General features: G+C 50.4%; 6 protein-coding genes and 1 non-coding gene across 13 annotated transcripts; 4 read left to right on the top strand and 3 right to left on the bottom strand.

Moving 5' to 3' along the window:
• Positions 1–309: 309 nt before the first annotated feature.
• LOC105700901 (signal recognition particle receptor subunit beta) lies at positions 310–1,912 on the top strand. Its single transcript, XM_012427162.1, has 4 exons — positions 310–492; positions 934–1,100; positions 1,173–1,312; positions 1,385–1,912. The coding sequence occupies exons 1-4, from the start codon at positions 321–323 to the stop codon at positions 1,719–1,721; spliced, it is 816 nt and encodes a 271-aa protein (XP_012282585.1). The 5' UTR covers positions 310–320; the 3' UTR covers positions 1,722–1,912.
• A 540-nt stretch (positions 1,913–2,452) lies between these two features.
• Positions 2,453–3,893, top strand: LOC105700902 (pyridoxine-5'-phosphate oxidase). 4 transcript variants are annotated; one of them, XM_012427163.2, is made up of 6 exons: positions 2,453–2,622; positions 2,921–3,077; positions 3,155–3,254; positions 3,334–3,387; positions 3,450–3,649; positions 3,711–3,893. In XM_012427163.2, exons 1-6 carry the CDS (start codon positions 2,559–2,561, stop codon positions 3,874–3,876), a joined length of 741 nt encoding a protein of 246 aa, XP_012282586.1. In that variant the 5' UTR covers positions 2,453–2,558; the 3' UTR covers positions 3,877–3,893. The 4 variants fall into 4 exon arrangements, with proteins under 4 accessions (XP_012282586.1, XP_012282589.1, XP_012282588.1 ...); XM_012427166.1 differs by having other exon boundaries at positions 2,485–2,622; positions 2,862–3,077; XM_012427165.1 differs by having other exon boundaries at positions 2,490–2,622; positions 2,907–3,077.
• On the bottom strand, positions 3,883–5,759 carry LOC105700900 (histidine protein methyltransferase 1 homolog). Of its 3 annotated transcripts, none has more exons than XM_023434350.1 (6): positions 5,347–5,759; positions 4,889–5,140; positions 4,653–4,813; positions 4,305–4,558; positions 4,117–4,245; positions 3,883–4,032 (listed from the first exon to the last, which is right to left on the bottom strand). In XM_023434350.1, the coding sequence occupies exons 1-6, from the start codon at positions 5,384–5,386 to the stop codon at positions 3,912–3,914; spliced, it is 957 nt and encodes a 318-aa protein (XP_023290118.1). In that variant the 5' UTR covers positions 5,387–5,759; the 3' UTR covers positions 3,883–3,911. The 3 variants fall into 3 exon arrangements, with proteins under 3 accessions (XP_023290118.1, XP_023290117.1, XP_023290119.1); XM_023434351.1 differs by having other exon boundaries at positions 3,914–4,032; positions 4,117–4,232; XM_023434349.1 differs by having other exon boundaries at positions 3,883–4,245.
• A 133-nt stretch (positions 5,760–5,892) lies between these two features.
• Positions 5,893–8,874, top strand: LOC105700745. The gene is made up of 7 exons (XM_012426895.2): positions 5,893–6,314; positions 6,717–7,046; positions 7,117–7,329; positions 7,697–7,939; positions 8,010–8,170; positions 8,257–8,419; positions 8,521–8,874. Exons 1-7 carry the CDS (start codon positions 6,227–6,229, stop codon positions 8,697–8,699), a joined length of 1,377 nt encoding a protein of 458 aa, XP_012282318.1. The 5' UTR covers positions 5,893–6,226; the 3' UTR covers positions 8,700–8,874.
• Positions 8,784–9,862, bottom strand: LOC105700904. 2 transcript variants are annotated; one of them, XM_012427168.2, is made up of 4 exons: positions 9,518–9,862; positions 9,278–9,420; positions 9,080–9,205; positions 8,784–9,001 (listed from the first exon to the last, which is right to left on the bottom strand). In XM_012427168.2, exons 1-4 carry the CDS (start codon positions 9,564–9,566, stop codon positions 8,882–8,884), a joined length of 438 nt encoding a protein of 145 aa, XP_012282591.1. In that variant the 5' UTR covers positions 9,567–9,862; the 3' UTR covers positions 8,784–8,881. The 2 variants fall into 2 exon arrangements, with proteins under 2 accessions (XP_012282591.1, XP_012282590.1); XM_012427167.2 differs by having other exon boundaries at positions 9,080–9,420.
• A 1,192-nt stretch (positions 9,863–11,054) lies between these two features.
• Positions 11,055–19,781, top strand: LOC105700744. Its single transcript, XR_002762382.1, has 22 exons — positions 11,055–11,174; positions 11,403–11,555; positions 11,644–11,853; positions 12,502–12,703; positions 13,080–13,264; positions 13,323–13,454; positions 13,522–13,701; positions 13,842–14,093; positions 14,199–14,594; positions 14,790–14,999; positions 15,133–15,296; positions 15,373–15,520; positions 15,603–15,717; positions 15,954–17,336; positions 17,967–18,026; positions 18,105–18,232; positions 18,315–18,452; positions 18,541–18,745; positions 18,840–18,988; positions 19,058–19,273; positions 19,347–19,448; positions 19,519–19,781. It is a non-coding gene; the product is annotated as an uncharacterized LOC105700744 (transcript).
• A 32-nt stretch (positions 19,782–19,813) lies between these two features.
• Positions 19,814–21,086, bottom strand: LOC105700743 (stress response protein NST1). The gene is made up of 4 exons (XM_012426893.2): positions 20,728–21,086; positions 20,275–20,666; positions 20,061–20,201; positions 19,814–19,997 (listed from the first exon to the last, which is right to left on the bottom strand). The coding sequence occupies exons 1-4, from the start codon at positions 21,084–21,086 to the stop codon at positions 19,846–19,848; spliced, it is 1,044 nt and encodes a 347-aa protein (XP_012282316.1). The 3' UTR covers positions 19,814–19,845.
• Between the last annotated feature and the right edge of the window lie 199 nt (positions 21,087–21,285).

The following is a 21,285-nucleotide window of genomic DNA, read 5'->3' as shown; positions in this document are numbered from 1 at the left end:
CGCATCGCTTCGCCGGCTCGCCATTGATGGCGTTGCGTTCGCTCTCCGCTCCCGGCGCGTGTGGGCGCGTGCGCGGGGCAAACCAGAGATGAGTTGGGAGATTGCTCACGGGCAGGGTCACGCGATCGCATTCTGTGCTGCCCTCTGGTTTCGTGGCCCGATAAAGGATCGACCAATCACGGTCCTTTATCGGGCCGGTACCAGAAATTCATTGCGCCGCCCTTGGGGGCAAAAAACAGTGAAAGCTAACGTACGAAACCAGAGGGCAGCACAGAATGCGATTGCGTGACCCTGCCCGTGAGCAATCTCCCAACTCATCTATGGTGGCACACCAGTGCTTTTTAACCTTACAATACGAATTCCATAAACATCTGTTGCAGAAGGTAAAAGTACTGACAATGGAAAATATTGTTAAACCTTTGGTTGAGGATGCGGGAATGTCCCAATTTATGGGCATAATTGCTGCGATAATCGCTATTATAGTGACGCTAGGTAATTAGATAGTTGGATTAATAGGTTGGGTCATGGTCCATAGCATATACAATCGAACATATTAATTAAATGCATGTTAAAATAACACTTATCGATGATCTTATAATTGTGATCGCTGTCGATTTGTACATCTGTATTCTGTGCGTTATATGAAGAGATTTAATCATATGATTATTAAGTCATAGTACTTACTGTAAAATAATAGAAAAATGAAGAGAAGCAGTAACAGCGAGACAAATACAGTGTTGTGATTGTGTAAATAATAACAAAAGGTATACATGTCAGAATTTAAATATGATGCGGTAAATCGAACTCGCCTAGATGGTCTCGCGTCTTAACAAAAATTGGTTTCTTGAGCTGTACAATATGTAAAGTGTCACATTTTATAGAGATTCCGGTTACTAATTTATATCGCGTTAAAGCAGATTTCCATCTTTGCAGTTCTATTTGCCTTATGGCGTAGACGAGGCTTAGGCAATACTGTGCTTCTTGTGGGACTCTGTGATTCCGGTAAAACATTACTGTTTGCAAGGCTGGTTGGGTCCAAGTACGTTGACACTTATACATCCATTAATGAGAACATTGGTGGTGATCTTATGATCGACAATGTAAGTTGACAAACTAGTAATTGGCACTTCTTTGAACGGTGACGATTTCAATCTCATGTATCCTTCATTCAGAGACCTTTGAAGATTATTGACGTTCCTGGGCATGAGAGGCTGCGTTACAAGTTCTTCGATAAATTCAAATCTTCTGCTAAAGGTTTGATATTTGTAATCGATTCCGTAACCTTGCAGAAGGATATCAGGGATGTCGCAGAGTGAGTAATTAGGCTTTAGATATTGCCAATTCATTAGGCTTATCCATAAATGCATGTAATTCTTCACTGCAGCTTTTTGTATTCCATACTATCGGATCCACTTGTTCAAAGAAGCCTCCCTGTGCTTATTTTGTGCAATAAGCAAGACCAGATCAAAGCCAAGGGTTGCCAAGTAATAAAGGCATTACTGGAAAAGGAAATGAATTTATTGAAATTTACTAAGGCGAATCAGCTAGAAGCAACGGACTCGTCATCCCCACGATCTTCTCTTGGAAAGCAGGAGAAAGATTTTGATTTCTCTGATCTTACATCAATTGTTGATTTTGCAGAATCAAGTGCAGCTACTAAGGGTCCGGAATTAGATGCCGGTATCGAACAACCGATGGCATGGTTGCAAAAGATAGCTTAAACATATGTACAATTGTACACGATTCTCTTGATTTAATGACATTTGTTATAGCAGTTATTTATTTCGACTAAAAAAATAGTTCCTTCTACCACGCTGTATCGATATATCAAAGCATTATCTCTCTTCGACTTAGAAGATGGCTTTGCAAAAAAAACTCAATATTTACTATACATTAAAACCAATTAAATCTACATACGATGCAACTTATTTCCTCAATTGTTTTCGACACGATCAAAGGATGTGAAACGTGACTACAAACTGTTCTAGCTATAAAGGCTCGTCATATTGAACATTCCCTTTTTCTCTCCGATCCCCTGAACCTTGATACCCCGTTCCACTGCTAACTTTCTATTAACCGGGTAAACCAAATAACAATGAAGAAGCCGGAACAATTATTTCCAGGAGTCTATTACCTCGGTAAAGTCCTCGTCCTTGACTATCGAGAAATCAAAGTCTTTTCACCTGGACTGGTAAAAAACAAGTTACCCTTGACAGGTAGTGACGGTATTACGTAACTCGAGGCACTTTAGTCTGCGTATTTGTTCCTGTAATAGGTGTCACCGTTCCACTGGAGATCCAAGTCCGTCCTTTGATTTCCGGGGGTCCTCGAATTAACGACAAAAATTCATGGAATGATCCAGTCACGCTGCTTTCCTGGACTAACCTCAAAGTCGGGAGCACCGTGGCGTTTCAGCGCTGCGCACGCGCTTGTCTCGGTCACGTGGTTGACATCAGCTGATCCTAACTGGTCGCTTATCACTCCGACGCATAGATATCTACGGATGGAAGCATAGAAATCTGTGCCAGTGACAGTACCAGATTGTACCAGATAGAACCATGGCGAGCGTAAACTCCACCGTACACGGTGACAAATCGTTGACGGATCATATTGACATTGGAGGTATTTTGCGCCACTTTTCTACATTTACTTACTCTTAAACCAGCGAATCATTCTTTTCAATTTTCTGAGATTTTATTTTCTTCTGAACGAGGGGAGATTCTCTCGCTGATAAGGAAGTGAAATCTGTCGGGGAAGCGTGATAACGCAAAAGCACGAGACAGTTTTTTTTTTTTTTTTATTAACGAGGTGTGAACGCTAATTTAGGTATGAGGATTTTTTAAGCACTTTGCATTTTTTAGTAATCAATGTGTGTGTGCAAGGAGAGTTAGTATAATTACTATTAGGTGGTCTTTCAAAGGAATGCGCATAAAGTACAAGGACAAGAGCGAGACATTCACCGAGGACTGCTTGAAGAGTAAAGAGCCTTTTGGGCAATTCAAAGCCTGGTTTGAAATAGCATGCAATACTCCGGGGATCCTAGAACCCAATGCTATGTTTTTGGGAACAGCTACTAAGTAACGTATCTCCCAGGTTATGTTCGATGAATCGACATAGTTTAATCGTACCTCATATTTATTTCTGTGTTTCATAGAGAAGGAATTCCATCTGTCAGACCAGTCCTCCTTAAGGGCTATGGTTCGGAGGGTTTCAAATTTTACACGAATTACGAGAGTAGGAAAGGTCGCGAGTTAGTGAGTAATTTCTTTTTTAAGCTGTAAATGAGTAATTTTGACTGTGAATTTTTTATACGCCGGGTTTGTGAAATTTCAGGCAGAGAATCCCAATGCAGCGTTAACGTTCTATTGGGAACCCCTCAGGCGTACGGTGGGTCATCGCAAGCTGTTTTTAAAATGATTTCCTTACGAATCTTGAGCATGATTTTTCAGGTTCGAATCGAGGGTAGCGTTGAGAGGACCTCGACCGAGGATTCGGATCATTACTTTGCGAGCAGGCCGTTTCCCAGCCAAATAGGAGCCATTGCCAGCAAGCAGAGTACAGTCATCGCAGGCAGGCAAAGTTTAATGGTGAAGGAGAGAGAACTGCTGTCCCAGTTTCCAGAGGGAAAAGCAAAGAGACCGGAGTGCTGGTAGGCTCGAAAAAATAGACGGGAAGGACATTTAGTAAATAATAATTGCTGCTAATTGCAGGGGTGGATTTATCCTGCGTCCAGAAGTCGTCGAATTCTGGCAGGGCCAGAGCGACCGGCTGCACGACAGGATTCGATTCAGGAGAAGGAAACCCGGAGAAAAGCCCGACAATATCCTCACTCATGACGGCGAGAACGAATGGGTCTTCGAGAGACTGGCTCCTTGAAAAAAAAAAAAAAAAAATATGAAAAGAGAATTTATTTAGCTGTTAATATATTTGCTGTAGTATTTTGGATTTCGGTTAAGGTAGCTTCGCAAAGGGTTACAGAGAGAATCTATCGAGAGTTTTTTCTCGTCAGCCTTAGTATCTCTCGCATCAGGCCTGAAATGAATCCACAGTATTAATCGTTGCAATAAACGTGAGAGATATGTGATTTGTATTAACGGAGGAAAAAAATTGGCGAACCTTCCGTGCTCCTCCATACGACTTCTGGGTGGAATACATCGTCGTTCTTGACGAGGTTCTCGAATTGCCTCATTCCTCCTCCCACTCCGAAGTAGTACGTTTTGCCGGCCACGTAACTGATGATGATTCCTTAATTAAATTCCTCTTTGACTTCATTTGTTTTATATTCAATAATGAAAAGAGCGTACCCAGTGCCGGTTGACTTTAGCCTCCTCTTGAAGACGTTGTACAGTTTCTCGTGGCTATCCGGATTGTATATGGTCTCGCTCGTGAAGATGAAGTCATAGATTTTCTCCTCCGTTTTCTCGTCGCGTTTTGAGAGCAAACTATTAAGCGATTCCCAGTCCCCGCTATAAAATTCGCAGCTCTCGGCCACTGTCTTCGCGGAAGATGCGTTTAGAAAGACGTTCGGGATTGTCAGCGACTCGAGGACTTCTTTGTTCTACAAAAAATAGAGATATAAAATGTAGCTCGTTAAGGAGGCGCAGATTGTGGGGGAAAAAAGTAAAGAGCAAACAAAATTGCAATGCACGAACGTAATCTTGAAAATGGACCCTAGATCCCTTTGATAAGGCGAATAGCCCGATAACGCCCGCTCCGCAACCAAGATCCAAGACTACTTTATTTTTTAATGGGAGCCCCTCCTGCAGTAGATAATTCCCCAGGTCGTGGGTGCATTCCCAGATCTTGAGGCCACCTGCGAGAGAATACATTTCTCTGTAAACGTTCTTAGATCATTTTTGTTCTGGAATTTTTTAAAAAGTTTCCTCACCTTCGTACTCTGCTGGGAGCAGGTCCGAGTGCCGTGCCTCGGCCTGCAGGATGCACGTGCACTCTTTGCTCTTCAATTCCTCCACGATCTTCTCAGAAGGCACGAGTTTTAATTGACAATCCCCGAAAACTGTGGTGTCGCAATCCGAACCGTAGTTTTCCCGGATCTTATTGAAACTTTCCAAAGGGACCTGCACTTTGGCGGCTAGGAGCCACGCGAGCGAAGCCTCCGTACCCTGCTCCACATTTTTATCTGAAAAAAAGAATAGATCTCAAAATTCAACATCTTGTAATATTTTCTAACTATAATTTCGAGTTTATCCCGCTAATTTTTTTATAAACGATCATCCGCGGGGCAATCTGGGTACTCGACGTTCAAAGAAGTGGCGGGAATCGCCGTCGCCGTAACCTCAAAGGTTCGACGCCATTCACCCCCGATTTATGCGATTTTGCTCGTACCTTCTTTGATTTCGTCCCTGGAAAAGTTGAATTTGAACATGCTTCGCCTTTTTTCACCTTGAAATTAACCCTGAGCTCGATAAAATTGAAAAGTGCGAGGAATCTCGAGGTATCCATGCGGCGCCGCGATAACGGATCCCGGATATCACCGGATTTCCTTCTTTCCACCTCGTGGCGACATCTCCCGTCCCGAATAGCGCCCTGATGAGCTTCCGGAGAAAATCATGAATGAAAATCGAACTCCAGACACTTATAGCCCTCCTCAACAAATACCGGCCATTTATTCGGCTCCCGAGAAATCCTTAAAAACATTAAACTTAGAAAATCGGTACCGCGAAAATATGTTTTTCTAAGGAATGAAAAATTCAGGAGCGATTTTTTTTTATTCTTCCACGTTATCGAGTCTTTTCCAAAAAGACGTCGCTTTTTATCCCGACGGTTGTCGATTAATGCGCCGGCACAATCTCGAGTAGGCCGTTCTCTCGGAAATCGGAAATCTGATTTCCGATAAAGCTAATAGTTATTACGCTGCTTTTCTCGGATAAACAACCGCGACTGTTGTACCCGCTTCTTCTTGGATCTACGTTAAATTAATTGCGCGCGTTGCGGGAAACACTGTCTTTGTGACGCGAAAAACCGAAAATCTCAATTAAATATGACCGGCGATTCAAATGCCTCCCGAATAGTTTTCGAAGACTAGAAAATGGCTGATAAGAGAGGAACTTGAAAAAATGCGAAAGGAGGCACGGAGTACTGGAAAAGAAACGATAAATCCGAGAAGGGAAGCCCCGAGTGACGGATATCCACGGCTTAAAAGAGGACCGATCGCTTCGGCTGATCCTCAGTCTTCGATTCGGCTCCGAAGAGGTCGAGCTCGAAGATGAAGCTTCGATCGTCCTGGCTCCTGCTTCCCGGAGCACTCCTCGTCCTTTTCGCTTTGGCGACCGGGGCCAAAGTCGATCCCGATGGTACGTCCTGTAAGGCCGACTTGAAAATTGACGGTAAAATCGGAACGGGAAGTCCCGCGTCCTTCCATCGCATCTATAGCAAGGAGTATCGCAATTTCACTCGATCGGGGTCAAACCTTGAGGTCTGTAAATTTTCCTTTTCAGACACGTGAGGAAACACTTGCGCAAACGAGATAAACGTACGTCCGTTTTCACGATCTAAACTCGGCGTTGCGTAATGAGAATGGCCGATCGGAAGTCCTGGAGGACGAGACAGGCTCTTTTTTCCTTTTTCAATTTGTCTGCGATTTTTCCGGCTCGATTCTTCAATTGGGCAAAATTCTTCATCACGTGGCCCACTGTCGTCTAAAAAAATTCGTCTCAATTTTATATCTCGAGCTATTTTAATTTTGATTGTTTCAGCCTTTCCCAGGATCGTGAGTAGAGACGAATGGGGAGCGAGGAAGCCCGTGTTGGCACCTGTAAAATTGCCCCATTCTCCGGCTCCATACGTGGTGGTACACCATGGGGGGATCCCCGAGTACTGCTTCGACCAAACCAGGTGCTCCGAGATCGTCAGGTCCTATCAGAACCTACACATGGATGTGAGAAAATGGAACGACATCGGATACAACTTCGTCATCGGCGAAGACGGAAACATCTACGAGGGACGCGGCTGGGACTACGTGGGGGCCCATGCCCCAGGGTACAATACCCAAAGCATCGGCGTTTCCATCATCGGAGATTTCTCCGGTGAGCGACCTACTCTCGATAATAAAATTCTAAATCGTTAAAAATTTTATCTCGAGGTATCCCTTCGCAGAGATCCTACCGGACGAGGCGGCTCTAGGAGCTCTGGGCCGACTCATCGACCTCGGGCTTCTCTTCGAGAAGATCGGCAAGGATTACAAGATCATAGGCCACCGGCAAGCACGGGACACGTTGTGTCCCGGAGACGCTCTTTACCGACACGTCACGAAGCTTCCGGCCTGGACTCCCGACCCGACGCCGACCTCCTCCAACAAGAGTTCACCCTGCTGAACGGTCCTTTTAACCAAAACCTTTGACCGCCTCGAAGAAGGGGAAAATATAGGGCCGATCGTTACCTAAACCTTCCTCGTCGTCCATTGACATTTCCCGATAGATTTGAAATTCCGCTCCTCTAGTTTCCCGTCGTAGATCGCGCTCACTCGTTCGCTGTAACGTAACAACGCTTACGATAATTCCCCGTCCACGAGACGTCGCCTCGGGGGCAGAGGTCAGGGACCATCCGGACGACGATCGCAAATAAAGGTGGCTACACTCGTGACGATGAATCCGCACGGATTTAGTAGACGAGCGGACGCCGTGGTAGAACTAGATTTAACTGCACGAATTACGAGTCGTTACGTAGCCACCGTAAGCAAATTCCCTCCGGAGAGTCGAATGGGGAGTCGAAGAAAACCGAGTCGGGGAGTCCCCGACCGGTGCCGGCGCTATCTGGCCTGGTGTACGTTTCCGGCCAAGTCATCGCTCGAGATTGCGTATCTGCCTTTCGCCTCTCGAAGGCACTCGAGATGTTATTTTCAGTCGTCCGGAGATCATGTCGCTTAAAGCCGTGACCGCGCTTCTCGCGCTGATTTTCCTGTCGGAGCCGAGGACCGTCCGTGAGTCCACCTATTAATTTCATAATTATTGTTCGAAATTGGAAAAAGTGTTGACGAGTCCCCGTTTCAGGTGTCGAATTCGTGACCAGGGCCGAATGGGGAGCGAGGACTGCGGTGGGGCCCGTCGACGATTTCCCTTCTCAACCTCTTTACACGGTGGTTATCCATCATTCCGATACCAGAAACTGCACGGGTTTTGCCGACTGCAAGAAACTGGTCAAAAGTATACAGGTTGGGATCCGGAAGTCGCCGCTAATGGAGAAATTAGTGAAAGATTAATTGGGCGAGGAGCCGTGAACCGTAATTAATTTTTTCAGAACTATCACATCGACGAGAAACACTGGTTCGACATTGGGTATAATTTTCTGGTGGGCGACGACGGTATCATCTTCGAGGGCAGGGGTTGGGACAAGCAAGGGGCGCACGCCAGATCGCACAACGCGGACACCATCGGGATCTGCTTCCTTGGCCGTTACAACGGTGAGTCGATTAATAAATAATTAATAATCGCACCATCGATACCATCGGCACAGGATACGAATCCTTTCGTCGTAATCCCTCGTTTCTCCGTCCTCTTGCAGTCTATTACCCCAAACAGTCCGCGGTAAAGGCAGCAAAGGACTTCGTCTCCGAAGGAGTGAACCTGGGGAAATTGTACGACAATTACACGGTGATCGGTCATCGAGACGTCGGCAAGACCACGTGTCCTGGCGACAGGCTCTTCGGCATCGTCCAGACGTGGAGAAATACCGATATTTAAGGGACTGGATCTCTTGTCGTTCTTTGTAACGATGGACTCGGCTTGAAACTTTTTCTTTGACCCTCCACAAGAATCCACTCGGCGTCGATGATTATCGGGGTTTCCGATTTTTAATATGTCTCTGTTCGTTATAAAACGCCCGTTAAGTTGTCATTAATAATGTGCATGAATCTAAGGAACGTCTACATGTACACCGTCACGAGTCTGTTGACGCAATTGTCGTAGCTGTCGACCTCGCTCCTGACGCAGATGTCTAGTCTGGAGAACTCCTTCCCGTCCAAGTTACTGCCCCGGTCCCTGACCTGCATTAATTACGAGAGATCAACCGTATTATTTGGACTCGTGTCGAAAGATTCGGAAAAAAATTCGGATACGCCAACCTGTATTGGGATCTGCCTTCCGAAGTGTTCGTTTAGCTCGGGAATGCAAATGGGAGTGCCATAGACGAGGTTCAACGACGAGTCCATTGCACCTGTCACGTACTCGCCTCGACCGTCGATGTAATCCTGGATGCATAAAAGTGTTCCAAAAAATTGCGAAAAATTAAAAATTCTATGGAACGTCGCGGAACAACGAACCTGGAGGGAGCGCAACTTTTTCCCTCGGATGTCCAGATAATCCGACGAATTCGGGCTATCGTAAATAGGGTAATAAGCCGTCAACGAGACGTTGTAACGAGGCCGACCGGTGCACTTCAAGTCCATCCCGTTAACCACGTTCACTAGAAGTTAGAAAAATATTTGGTAGTGATATAAAAAATAGGGGAATGAATTTTCGCTCTTTCCGAAAACGAGATTAAACATCAAAGGGCATTTTACCGTCCGCTTGCCCCAGGGCAACCAACAGGAGAGAAATCGCGATGAGCATTTTCCGGAATCTTTCGTTTCCACTAAGTCCAGTTCTTCCTTCCCTTTTTTATCTTTAAGAACTTCCGTTTGGGCGTTCGTCTCGCAACTGCGGCTGCACTTCGGGACCGACGGCTGAGTGCAGCGAAGTGCAGCGGAAACGTGCTGACCTTTCGTTTCCTTGTTTTTGGGGCAGAGAAGTCTCGAGCGTGTTTCGATTTGCGATCGCGGAATTTCATCGTTGCGAAACCGATGGTGCGATGCATAATTATGCACAATTGCAACGAATGGGCTCGAGGAGGAATTAAATAATAAATGCGAACCGTTGGCTCGACTCGCAGAAATAGCTTGAAATTAATTATTACCTTAGTGCCCCTTGTCGAGCACTTGCACGACATCGCGTCGGTACTCGCGATGCAAATTTCGATATACATCCCATGGCGCCGCACGCACCTTTTCGCGACTTTCATAAATTTTTCCTAGCCTCGAATAAAGGAGGGCACTTCGTTGCATTCGTTCTTGGCATTTCGCCTCTCGAGAATTAAAAGATAAAAAGCCAGGCTCGAGAAAGGAGGAATCGCTTCGTTTAAAATGAATGTACTTGCGTAACAGCCGGACGTCCGAGGCTTCTGCGTTTAATTTATTTTTGTGGCCTCGTTCGAGTCATTTGTTCCTTTTTCGGAAGGGAAGAAAATTTAAAGGATCATTCGTTTATTTTAGGAAACCCTTGAAAGACGGCTCGCGGGAAAGAATGTCCTAGGTCGATGCAGTTTCCCCACCTTGACCTGCCGGCTCGCGAATAGCCATTTTTACGGCCGCGAAATTGCACCCTTTTCATCGCGCCGTTCTTCGGACCCCTCGAGAAGGTTCTCGTCGAGCTGAATTTCCATCCTAGTGTTGCGAAATAACAGGTTCGTCATTTGCCAGCGAAATTTCTCCAGGAATGAATTCCTCCTTCGACGACTCCCTCGCTTCACCCTTCAGCTCCCCGAGGGCTCGCTCCTCGCTTCGACAATTTTTCTCGGCGGTGTTTCCGCGATTCTGCCGTCGCTCATATTTTTCTCGGATACTTAGAGGTGTTACGGGTATCCAGGTGTTTTTGGGAGATTCTGCGAGAAGATGGAAAATCATGAAAAATAAGGAAAGGCAAAGGGGAAGGAAGTAGCGCGTCAGGCGGCTACGACATTTAAAGAAGACTCGTCGGCGGGTCGATTGATTTTTTTTTACCTCGTCTCTAAAGAAGCCGAGACGTTGTCGAGGCTATTTCGCGGGTATATAGGGTACATAGGCTCCTTTGAATAATAGACGCCGAGGGGGCTGGCCACGTGGAAGGCGTCGCGGCGTCAGTTGTAAAGTCCCGTCCATTGCGCTCGAACGCGGCGTCGAAACTCCTCCGCGAGGAGCCTTTTCTAAATACTTTTCGCAAAATGGGGCCCCCGATCATCCTCGAAAAAATTTCCCGAGCTTCATCGGCGACTAATTCGCGGATATAAAATTCCATCCGGAAATGGAACTATCGATCTCGCGCGGAAAAGTTCCCGGCGGTACCTTTGACACGTATACTTCGAAATTAAATGTCTCCGAAGTTGTTCCAATCGTCTCCAGGAAATTTCCTTGACGAAGTTTCGACGTGAGTACACAGTTGAAAATGTTTGTGAATTTCGATAGTAAATTGGGTCGCGTGTCGATGGTTTAATGGACGCGAGCAATCGCGCGTTATCGATTACTCCTTTCTAATAATGTATAAGGTGCGATCGTGCTCGCCCGTCGAAAATACTTCCACTTAGATACCGCGCATTAATACAGTAAAGCGAATAAATATTTTTAACGAGTATGCCGATTTTATTTAATTATTTAGATGAATCTCGCGAACGTGAGGCAGTGGCTGCAACGGGGGGACCTAGAAAAATTGGAGAACGTCGTCCTGGAAGGACGAGGGGCTCGACTACTGGGAGAACACTCTCCGGACCTAAGAACCCGCGTTTTTCTCAAAGGACTACCGAATTACCTGGTAGAAATACATTTTAGATTTTTTTTTAGAAGAAAAACCTGGATTCTTTTCAGCAGGAAAAAAATAATAAATAAATTGAATTTCCTAGACGAAGATCAGCCAGGTCCACGACGCCGTAACGAGAGGATCCTTGGCAGAGACTCAGAGGATAATCTCGGAGGAGCCGAAGAAAAAATTGGCGCTATCGAAGGATCCCTCTGGCACCCCTTTGGTCCACAAGGCCGTCTACCATGATCACCAGGACATCGTGCAGTGGCTCATCGAGCAGTATCCTGAAGTCACCCGTCAAAGAGACAGGGTCAGGATTCCCCGATAAAAGATAAAAAAATTTCTCTACTCGAACCGTCGAATCAGGATTTATAAAAAAATCGTGAAGGTGGATTTTTTAGGTTCGAAAAAACGACCCTTCCGTTTTATAGCAGGTCGATCCAATCGAGTCAATCGATCCAAGGGTGGCAATCGTTTAGAAGAGGACCCTTAATTCGGTTTCTTCGAGTTTTCTTTCACCCCCAAGAGCCGAGGCCAGGTGGCGGATCGCGTGTCGGGGGTAATCGCGAGGTGTAAACCACCTGTTCTTCCCTGTACCCATCGCCATCGCATTAGGACACGAAAGTAGAGACGAAGGGTGCCTCAGGGGTAGATTCTTCCTATAAAGCCAGTAAGTCTACCCCCGAGTATCGGCATTCATCGCGGTGGTTCTTCGGGGGAAGGCTCGTTCAGAAATTCCGACACCCTCGCGAATCATTTCATCGACATACATCGATCCCAATTTTAATTCCAATTTTAATCAACGCGGTGGATTCGGGGAATAAGATCTCTTCAGGGTAATAATTCCCTTCCTCCAATTTTTCTTCTCCCAATCCTAGGAACCCGTATAAATTTTTGTCTACTTCTTAAAGTGGTGAAGCAAATTTCCCTGCTAATTTAAATTCTATTTAACCCCTAGGAAGGGCGCAGTGCGCTGCACTACTGCGCAGCGTGTGGAGACCCCGACTCGGCGTGGGACGTACTCGTCGAGGGTGGCTGCGACTCCTCGATCTGCGACAAGAAGGGAAATCCCGCAGCCTACTACCTGGAGAATTCTTCGGAAATCGAGCTCCCCGAGTCGGAAAGGATGCCCCAGAGAAGAAAACCCGGAGGAAAGGAGGGTGAGTCGACGATCGGGTTCAAAGAGACGTTCGCCAGGTGTGCCTCGGCGTGAAGGTCCCATGGTCGAGCTCGGTAGATCGATAACCACTGAATGATTGATAAGCCGGCGTATCGGGCCCTGCACCCCTGCACCTGCCGAGGAGGCGGGAAATGTTCCGAGGAACGCCGGAACGAGATGGCCTCGCTTGCACGCGAGGTCCACGAGATGGGTTCGCCTTTAGAATTAGACTCGATATCTTCCCCCGGGGAGATCGGCCGATATCAGCTGATAGCCGATATAGCCGATATCGGGCGATCGCAAATTGAGTTAACCGAGGGTATAGCTGCGAGGTTCCATCGAATGCATCGATCGACGGTATTTCTCGCGGGAATGAGAAAAACCCCGTTCCATCCTTTCAGCCCTGGACTTCAAGCCATCCAATATCAGAATCTGGATCCACAATCGGGACATCGGGAAACTCCAGCAGGTCCTGTGGGAGGGCCACGGAGGAAAACTCAGGTGTGAGACCAGCAACAACCCTCGGGTCAGGAAATTCCTGGAGGCCGTTCCTTTCATCATGGTAAGAACGCGTTTCCTGCCTATTGGGGGTCGTAAAAAAAATCCCCACGTCCTTGCAGGGCACCATAAAGGATATCCATGGTGCGGCGATCGGGAACGACGTCCAGAAGTTCCAGGAAAAAATCGCCGATCCCGTTTCCCCGGTGATTCTGGGTAGCAAGGACTCGAACGGACTTACCGCTCTACACAAGGTATCTCGTGGGGACTTCATTTACCAATAAACGATCGATGTTTGACTTTTGTTAATTGACTCGACAGGCTGCGGGACTGGGACACACGGAAATAGCCCAGATAATAATCGACAAGTATCCTGCTGGCATGAACGTGCAGGACAACGAGGGAAGGACTCCCTTACACTATGCGGCAGCCGCGAAAGACGGAGGGGTGGTTTACAATTTGTTAGTGCAAAATGGAGCGGACGACAGCAAGCTGGACAATGTAAGTACATGTAATGCAAGTACGACACGAGGAGGGACCTCTCCGTAGGATTTTTTTTTCTCCCGTCCCAAGTCCTTTGGGCTGAGAAAAAATTTCGGGAAAACGATCCGTGAGTGAAAAAGTGGAAATTGTTGGAACAGAAGCAGAAAGCAGCGGCTTTTTACAAGAATCGACCCTCGGACGTGGACGGATCGAACCTGACGGTGCTTCCCGAAGCTCCTCGGGTCCATGGAAATACGTATCCCAAAGGATGGGACTGGAGGATCCTGGAAGCCGAGGGGATCGCCGCTCGCGTCCCGAAGAGATCCCCGAAGAGGTCCCCCGACGGCGCGTTCGGGGCTGCAGGGATCTCAGAAGTCACCCCTGAAGAGGACCAACGCGAGGATTCGGGGGTGAGCGTTCTCTTTCAGAATTCCACTGGTCCTTGAGATTTGAACCTGGCTTCAAATCCGAGTGGATGTCCTCCGCGTTAAGTCGACCACCCTTCGACGTTGTAGGGCCGGGAGGATTTTAAGGACGATCTGGTGGAACAGATTAAGCGAGCGGACGAGGAACTGACGAGGGAAGTCGAGAGGGAGGAGGAACACTCCGAGGAACCCGAGCCGGAGCCGGAAGCGACCCCGGAAAGGACGTCGGAAGTCGACGGTCGAGAAGACGAGGCGGAAACCGAGGAACCCGAAGAACCATCCACGGACGACGACGTAGTCCTGGGCACTGGTCCTACCAATCACGAAGAGAATCCCGAAGAACCAGGGAACCAAGGCGAAGAGGACGAAAAATCCGAAGCCACGCGAGATCCTCAGGACCCAGAATGGACCGAAGTCGACCAGGAGGTCCCGGACCCTGGAACGGGCGACTCCGGCGTGGACGTTCCTGCCCAGGACGAAGACCAGGTGCGCTAGCCTCCCCTGGTAACCTCTCTCTTTTTATCCAATAAGGAAATGAGAAAAAAAAAAGGGAGCAATCCCGTCGTTCCCTCGACTCGCTCGCGGAAGGACGATCGATGGCTCGTCAACGTCGCGCGATCGGTATCTCGGTATCGATCCTTGCCGGGTTTTGCGCACCCCATCAGCCGTGTCGGGCCGTAGGTCATCGAGGGAGAGCACGAGGAGCTCGCCGAGGCCGAGCTGAACGAGGGTAGTATGTCGGCGGACCCGGAAGTGCAGGACCTCCTGGAGAACGGGAGCATGGAGCAGCTGGCCGCTCTCGTCCTCAACGGGGAAGGACGTCGCCTCGTCGGCAGGCAGTCCGGCAACCCCGAGCTCCAGGCCTTCATCGACAACGTCCCCTCCTACATGGTGACAAATGCCGATAAACCTGGCGAGGCTCCATCGATCGCACCCCAGAAAGAACTGCTTTGATTTTTTTCTCGCGTCCTTGGGGTGAGATCGTCGAGTTTCCCGGCTTTCGCGCAATATTCGGTATTCCCAGGGGAAGATCCACGCGGTGCACATGGCAGCCAGGGAGGGCAACCTGCGAGACCTGCAGAGTGCCCTGGACAGGCGCAAATTCGCCATCGCGAGGGACGGATCCTCCCCCCATGGCGCCACCCCGCTTCACGTGGCCGTCGTCTTTGGTCGCACCTCCGTGGTCAGGTGAGAACCCTGGTCCAGGGGATGGCTGCCCGTTTCACCTCGATTTTTAATCGTGAAAAAAATTCCGGGGACGCAGGTACCTGGCAGGCAGGTTTCCGGAGACGACGCACGCGGTCGACTTGGACGGCAGGACCCCGCTGCACTACGCCGCGACCTTGGCCGATAACGGGCACTACTACAATTTACTGATACGCCTGGGCGCCAATCCCCTCGTCCAAGACAACGTGAGTCTCGTCCTCTAGCAAACCTTACAAAAGGCCCTTTCCTTGACACCGCGTTCCAATCGAGAACCGTCCGCTCCTTCAGTTCGAGCACACGGCGGAGTTCTATCAGCGAGACCACGAGGACCTCTCTCACAGGAAACTCCTGCGGGACTTCGGGGCCTCCGAGAAGCTCGCCGAGGAGATGCTGACGGACAAAGGTACCCGTCGCTATCCCAGCCACCGACCTGCACTATAAGAGGAGTACGGGGCACCTTTTCGCATACACCACCGCGGGCACGATCCGAACCCCGTGGCAAACTTCGCGGCAGGACTAAAAAAAAAAATTCTTCGGGGCCGACATGTATTTTTGAAAGTACTCTTCCGGGTCGGGGGCGGGGTGGGGCGTAGTTTGCAGGTGGACCGTGGATGATAACGCTAATCTTGGCGGGCCCAGTGCCAGGAGGCGACGCGGTTTCGGCCCGGCGCGACGTGGACGAGGCGGAGACGCTGGCGACGCTGGAGCGGTGCTTTCGGCTCCTGGGGAGCACGAGGCGGGGCGCCGCCCGAGCCCCGGGGACCCCCGGTACACCGCTGGGTCGGCTGCTGACGAGGCCCGTCTTCGACGGCATCAAGCACCGAGTGACTCGCATGGACCACAATCTGTTCGACGTGATCTGGCCGGCGCTGCGGAGGTGGGGGGGCGCGGGCTCGGGGGGGTCGGCGGAGTCTCTGGGTTCGGGGGGTCCGGGAGAGGACACGTTCCCGGGGGGGCCCGTTGTGGCTCCGGACTTCGAGAGCTATTTCGTCTTCCAAGAGCTGTTCGACCCCCTCCTGCGCGAGCTACACCTGTTGACGGCCACCGGGGACCTGCCGGACCAGCCCGAGCCCCTCTTCGTCGCGGAGGGGCCCGGGCCCCCGGACAATCTGGACCCCGGAGGGCGACACGTGCTGGCCGGGGCAGTGGAGTGCAGTCGCAACCTGGAGGCCTTCTGCCTCCCTCCGGGCCTGACGGAGTCGCAGCTCGAGGAGGTCGAGCGATATATGAGGTCTCGACTGGCGGGCCCCGAGTTCGAGATCGCCGCGGGCGGCAGGGGGGTCTACCACCCCTTGAGGGAGATCCTGGAGCTCGGAATGGAGGCCAGCGAGCTGGGGGCCCGCTTGGCGGCCGCAGGCCTCGCGCTGCCCCTGGAGGAGCTGACGGGCCCCGATTCGCGTCGCCTTCACGGGCCCCATTGGCCCAGAGGGAGGGGCGTCTTCGTCTTCGGAGAAGGTCGAATGGCCGTTTGGATCAACGTGAGGGAACACCTGAGGATCGTCTGCGCCACCGACCGGGCCCATCCCGGTCGGCTCGTGGAGGCCTTTCGTACTCTGGAGAGGGCCCTGGAGGTCCTGGGCCGAGGGGCCCCTTTTCGCTGGGACAGGAAGCTCGGGTTTCTGGGGTCCAGGCCCGTGGCTCTGGGAAACACTCTTCGGTTCCTCTTGCTCGTTCGCCTGCCCCGGCTCTCCAGGGACGGCAAGAGCTTCGCGCATCTGTGCGCCGCCCGCGGTCTCTGGGCCCGACCCTCTCCTCGCAGGACCGACACCTTGGAAGTCGGGAACCTGCAGTGCCTCTCTCTCACCGAGGCTCAGACTCTCGGCGATTTCTCGCGAGCGCTCCTCAACGTCCTCGCCCTGGAGCGCGAGGCCGCCCTCGGGAACCCCCTCCAGATCGCCAACCTCCTCGCCCGAGTCGTTCGCAAGCGACTCCCCAACTCCAGACGCAGCTCCAGGGTCGAGTGATCGTCCCCGGAGCCGGCGCGGTCCTTCTCCTGTTTGGGTTCCCCGAGGACGCTTTCGAGTTAGAGTAGAGTCTAGAGGGGTCGTCAAGCCCCTGCGAGTAGTCGCGATTAATGGCGAATCGGTGAAGATCGACGATCTCACCTGGAGGTAGATATCGGTCGGACGTAGTCGGCCAGCTCGTTGGAAAGATCCGTGAAGCCCTCCGGACGACCGCTCCTGGGAATCTCCTGAGTTTCCGATTAGGTCAGTAAATCCCGAGTCGCCTCGGACGGCCTTTCTGTGTTCGCACCAGTCGATGTTCACGAAAAAAATCCCGAAAAACGTGCAAATTCGATAACGCCTCGCACACGTCTTTCCAACTCGACGGGCCTCTCTTCGTCCCTCCAGCTCCGACAAACCGGGACCGGAAGTCGAAACGACTTGAGAAAGTTAAGCCTCGGTCGAGAACGCGTCCTCGGGGGATCCCGGGATTTTTAAATCTGTAATCCTTTTTGTTGGAAAAAAAAATCCTGCACGTTTTATCTCCCGGTCCCTTCCGTTGTTTCAGCGAATTGTTCGATTTCAGAGTGTTACGCACTGAAAGTTTGCCGAGTTTTGCACGAAGCTTCACATAAGCACCGTATACGGTTTTCTTGAAAATTCCGTAAAGCGGGGGATCGTCAATTTGTTACTTTTTTAATTTTTTCAGAGGACAGCCAGATGGACGCCCCGATCTTCCGAACGGAGGAGGGTCGCTACTTGGCCTCGTGTAAGTGCAAGGATATTTATTCGATACGATGATTATCCAGAAATTTAATAAAAAAATATTTCCTAATATTTTTATCAGCTCTGGGTGATCCGCTGATAAAGGGCCTGACCGAGGTCGCCAATACTCGCCCGAAGGATCCCGTGACCTATCTGGCCACGTACTTGTACAATTTTGCAAGTAAAAATAAACCCGGCCAAGAGACGCAGGCGAGTAATTAAGAATTTAATTAATCGTAATCCACCCGTGTCAGTCGATAAGATTTTTCATAACGGGAAATAAAAATTCCAGGAATCGAACGTCCTGATAATCCCGGAGAGGCGTCAGGAGGGAGGCAGGAATCACGATGAGGGTGCCGAAGAGGACGCGGGGTACCCGCGGAGCCCCGACTCGGACGTCCCGGAGTCCGTCTTCAACGGGGCAAACAGGGTATTTATCAATTAAACGGAGTATTTGGGTACGATCAATTTCGGCTTTCCCAAATTCGGGGACTCGCTTATCGATCTTATCGGTGCAGGACGAGCACGGGCAGAGCATGATCCATTTCGCGGTGGTCCGTCCTCACGCGAAGGACGGGCTGTTTCACCTTCTTCAGGAAGCCCAGGTGAATATCGCGTACAGAGACGAGGTGTATCGCACCCCTAGGGACGTGGCGGAACAGGCAAACATCCGCGACAACGTCGAGGAAATCGATCGCTGGGTGGTCTACCTGGCGGCGAGAGGTGGGTGTCTTCGGGCGTTGCTTCGAGATCTTTTGGAGGAAAAAAATGGTGAAAAAAATATTTCCACGAATCTTTCCGAATTTCCAATCCTCAGGAGAGATGGAGAAGCTGGTGGAGCTCCTCCTCGAGGGTTACGACCACATTCTGGATGCCGATGACGGAGGCGCGAGCATAGTGGACGTGGCCAACGAACGAGGCCACGAGGCGACGGTCCAGTTCTTGGAGTCGATCCCGGATTACGTGGTAATTTTTTTTTCTCTTCTCTCGTGGGATTTTTTGGGGAACCTCTCTTGGGGTACTCTTCGGTTTCAGACCAGGAGAGAGGAGGTGCATCAGGCGATCCGCAGGGGAGACCTGGCGAAGGTGAAGGAGCTGTTCGACAGCAACGGAGGAGGCGGAAAGCTGCTGGCCGTTGGCAAGAACGTCTTCGGCCGATGCGCCCTCCACATCGCCGTCCTCGGAGAGCACGCCGACATCGTGCGACTCATCGTCGGCATGTACCCGGAGACCCTGCGGACTGGCGACAACGTAGGTCATAAAAAGTTACAATGTCTTTGACAAAGAAATTTAAGGTACGATCTAAACCCTGTCCCGCGATCAGCTGGAGAGGACCGCTCTTCACTACGCCATGGGAGTGCCTTCCGTGGAGACCATGAGCAACATCCTCATCAAGGCCGGAGCAAAGAGGGTGGAGAAGGACCTGGTAAACCGGATGCCATCTAAAATTGACTTTTCCTCTTAACTATTGCGGATAATTTTTGTAACTTTAACAGAAAGCGAGACAACCCTCCTACTACTTCATGAACAAGTCCGACATCCAGAGGCTGCAGGAGGAGGAGGAAACCATGGTGGTCTCGTGAGAACGAGGGAGTCCGTAAAAGGTGCCAGACAACCGAGAGAGAGATTATTTATCTACCAATTTATTTATAAGTAGTAACGATTCGTTGAGTTCGTCCCGAATCAGCTGATCGCGGCGAGTAGAAGAAGCAGCTCGAGTGCGCGGGGAATCGCCTCCTAATAAATATCTCAAATTCAACATGCGGGATATTTCGAGATTCATTCCGCGAAGGAGTACGACGTGGTATTTTTTTAGGTAATCTTTAAGGTCTTTGACCGAGGAGTTTCCTGTTAGGAAATCGGGCTCCCCTCTTCGTCGTCGACTCGGAAGGTTTGTCTACGTTGTTCTCCTCGCTCTGGACGACCGGCTGCCAGGGGATCGGGTTGACGTACGCAGGAATAGCTTTCTGATGAGCTGTAAAGAAGAGTGCGCGTTAAGGAATCGCGACGCACAAAAAAAAAAAAATTATTAACTAACGCAGCAGTCCTTGGGTGGCGGGCTTCGGCTTGTTCTTCGATTTCTCTCGCCACTCCTCGAAGGCCTTGGAGCTCTTCTCGAGTCTTCTCTCTTTTTCCTCCTCGGCCTTCCGCTGATTAGAGCGCTGCTCCTTCTGCAGCGCTAGGGGGACGATTACAATTTATTTATCTAATTATTTCTATTCGCGTCGAGAGGTTTTACAGGTGGGAGGAACCTTTCAGCTTCTCGTCCTTTTTTCTGACCCACTGCTGAAGACAGATCGTCTTGGCGACGACGGTCTGTTCCTCGATCTCTTTAAGCCTTCTCCTCAGCTCCGCCTCCTTCCTCTCGGCTTCTTTCCTCTCAACTTCCTCCTTCTTCTTCCTCTCGACCCACCCGAGGAAGTTCGCCCTTTCCCTGAGTTCCCTTTGGGCCCTCTCCTCCTCCTCCTTCCTGCGCATCTCGGCCCGCTCCTCCTCCGTCGTGCCTTTACCGATCTTCCTCTTCCTCCGGGTCCGAATTTTCTCCGCAAAATTCCTCGTCGATCCCGGACCACCCAGCTGGCTGTCCGAGCTGGAGAACGACGCCATCGAGCATTGCACCACCTTGTGGCCGTTCACCACGTACCTGAATAATTAATAAACTGGTAAATAACGAGGTCTATCGCCTTAAACGAAGGTGGAGGTACCTCTTGATCCCCGATTGGGGCTCCGGAGTTCCGAGCACGCATCGTCGCTCCGTTCTGCGGATCGACCCGTCGGTCGTCAGGGTGCTCAACGAGTCCCCGGACAGACCCAGGGCCGACTGGCAGCGATACGTCGCCGGTTCGCCCTCGTTATTTTTTTCCTTCTCCGCAAGGTGCAGCTCCGAGAGACGGTCGACGAGGACGTCTCTCTGCTCGTCCTTGACCGTGAGGTACGCGCCCAGGGTTTCCGCGTAGATCGCGGGATCGATGACCCTCACCTTGGAGTCGGCCTCGGAAAAATCCCGACCCGCCGCCTCGCCATTCGACCACTGACGGTCAAGGTCGCCGCCGACCTCTCCCATCCTCCGACCCTCGCCTCCTGGTCTGAACCCAGTGGTTCCCTTCGAGGACTTCGCCTACGACCTAAGCGCCATATCTCGCGAGATTTGTTCCCTGTAATCAACCGGTCGCGGCTTGTCGCGTTAACCGCGTCAACCTCCACGGGGAAACAAGAAAGAGTCGTTGGGAAGAGGCGAGCAGAGTGGGATTGGCTCTGAATTT

Source organism: Orussus abietinus, unplaced genomic scaffold, assembly GCF_000612105.2.
Source record: "Orussus abietinus isolate OABI.00-Male unplaced genomic scaffold, Oabi_2.0 scaffold9, whole genome shotgun sequence".
Classification (NCBI taxonomy): domain Eukaryota; kingdom Metazoa; phylum Arthropoda; class Insecta; order Hymenoptera; family Orussidae; genus Orussus; species Orussus abietinus.
The sequence above is the reverse complement of the archived record's forward strand: the minus strand, read 5'-3'. Positions and strand labels throughout refer to the sequence as shown.

Coding starts and splice junctions, on each gene's coding strand:
- LOC105700901 (XM_012427162.1), top strand. CDS start 321: ATGGTGGCACACCAGTGCTTTTTAACCTTACAATACGAATTCCATAAA. Junction 493..933: donor CGCTATTATAGTGACGCTAG/GTAATTAGATAG, acceptor CCATCTTTGCAG/TTCTATTTGCCTTATGGCGT. Junction 1,101..1,172: donor GTGATCTTATGATCGACAAT/GTAAGTTGACAA, acceptor TCCTTCATTCAG/AGACCTTTGAAGATTATTGA.
- LOC105700902 (XM_012427163.2), top strand. CDS start 2,559: ATGGCGAGCGTAAACTCCACCGTACACGGTGACAAATCGTTGACGGAT. Junction 2,623..2,920: donor GGATCATATTGACATTGGAG/GTATTTTGCGCC, acceptor GGTCTTTCAAAG/GAATGCGCATAAAGTACAAG. Junction 3,650..3,710: donor GCAAAGAGACCGGAGTGCTG/GTAGGCTCGAAA, acceptor TGCTAATTGCAG/GGGTGGATTTATCCTGCGTC.
- LOC105700900 (XM_023434349.1), bottom strand. CDS start 5,386: ATGTTCAAATTCAACTTTTCCAGGGACGAAATCAAAGAAG. Junction 4,814..4,888: donor GCTCCCAGCAGAGTACGAAG/GTGAGGAAACTT, acceptor ATTCTCTCGCAG/GTGGCCTCAAGATCTGGGAA. Junction 4,246..4,304: donor CTAAAGTCAACCGGCACTGG/GTACGCTCTTTT, acceptor AATTTAATTAAG/GAATCATCATCAGTTACGTG.
- LOC105700745 (XM_012426895.2), top strand. CDS start 6,227: ATGAAGCTTCGATCGTCCTGGCTCCTGCTTCCCGGAGCACTCCTCGTC. Junction 7,047..7,116: donor CATCATCGGAGATTTCTCCG/GTGAGCGACCTA, acceptor ATCCCTTCGCAG/AGATCCTACCGGACGAGGCG. Junction 7,330..7,696: donor CTCCAACAAGAGTTCACCCT/GCTGAACGGTCC, acceptor AGCCACCGTAAG/CAAATTCCCTCCGGAGAGTC.
- LOC105700904 (XM_012427167.2), bottom strand. CDS start 9,566: ATGCTCATCGCGATTTCTCTCCTGTTGGTTGCCCTGGGGCAAGCGGAC. Junction 9,421..9,517: donor TGCCCTGGGGCAAGCGGACG/GTAAAATGCCCT, acceptor TCTAACTTCTAG/TGAACGTGGTTAACGGGATG. Junction 9,002..9,079: donor GAAGGCAGATCCCAATACAG/GTTGGCGTATCC, acceptor TAATTAATGCAG/GTCAGGGACCGGGGCAGTAA.
- LOC105700743 (XM_012426893.2), bottom strand. CDS start 21,086: ATGGGAGAGGTCGGCGGCGACCTTGACCGTCAGTGGTCGAATGGCGAG. Junction 20,202..20,274: donor AAAGGACGAGAAGCTGAAAG/GTTCCTCCCACC, acceptor TCGTCCCCCTAG/CGCTGCAGAAGGAGCAGCGC. Junction 19,998..20,060: donor CGCCACCCAAGGACTGCTGC/GTTAGTTAATAA, acceptor TCTTCTTTACAG/CTCATCAGAAAGCTATTCCT.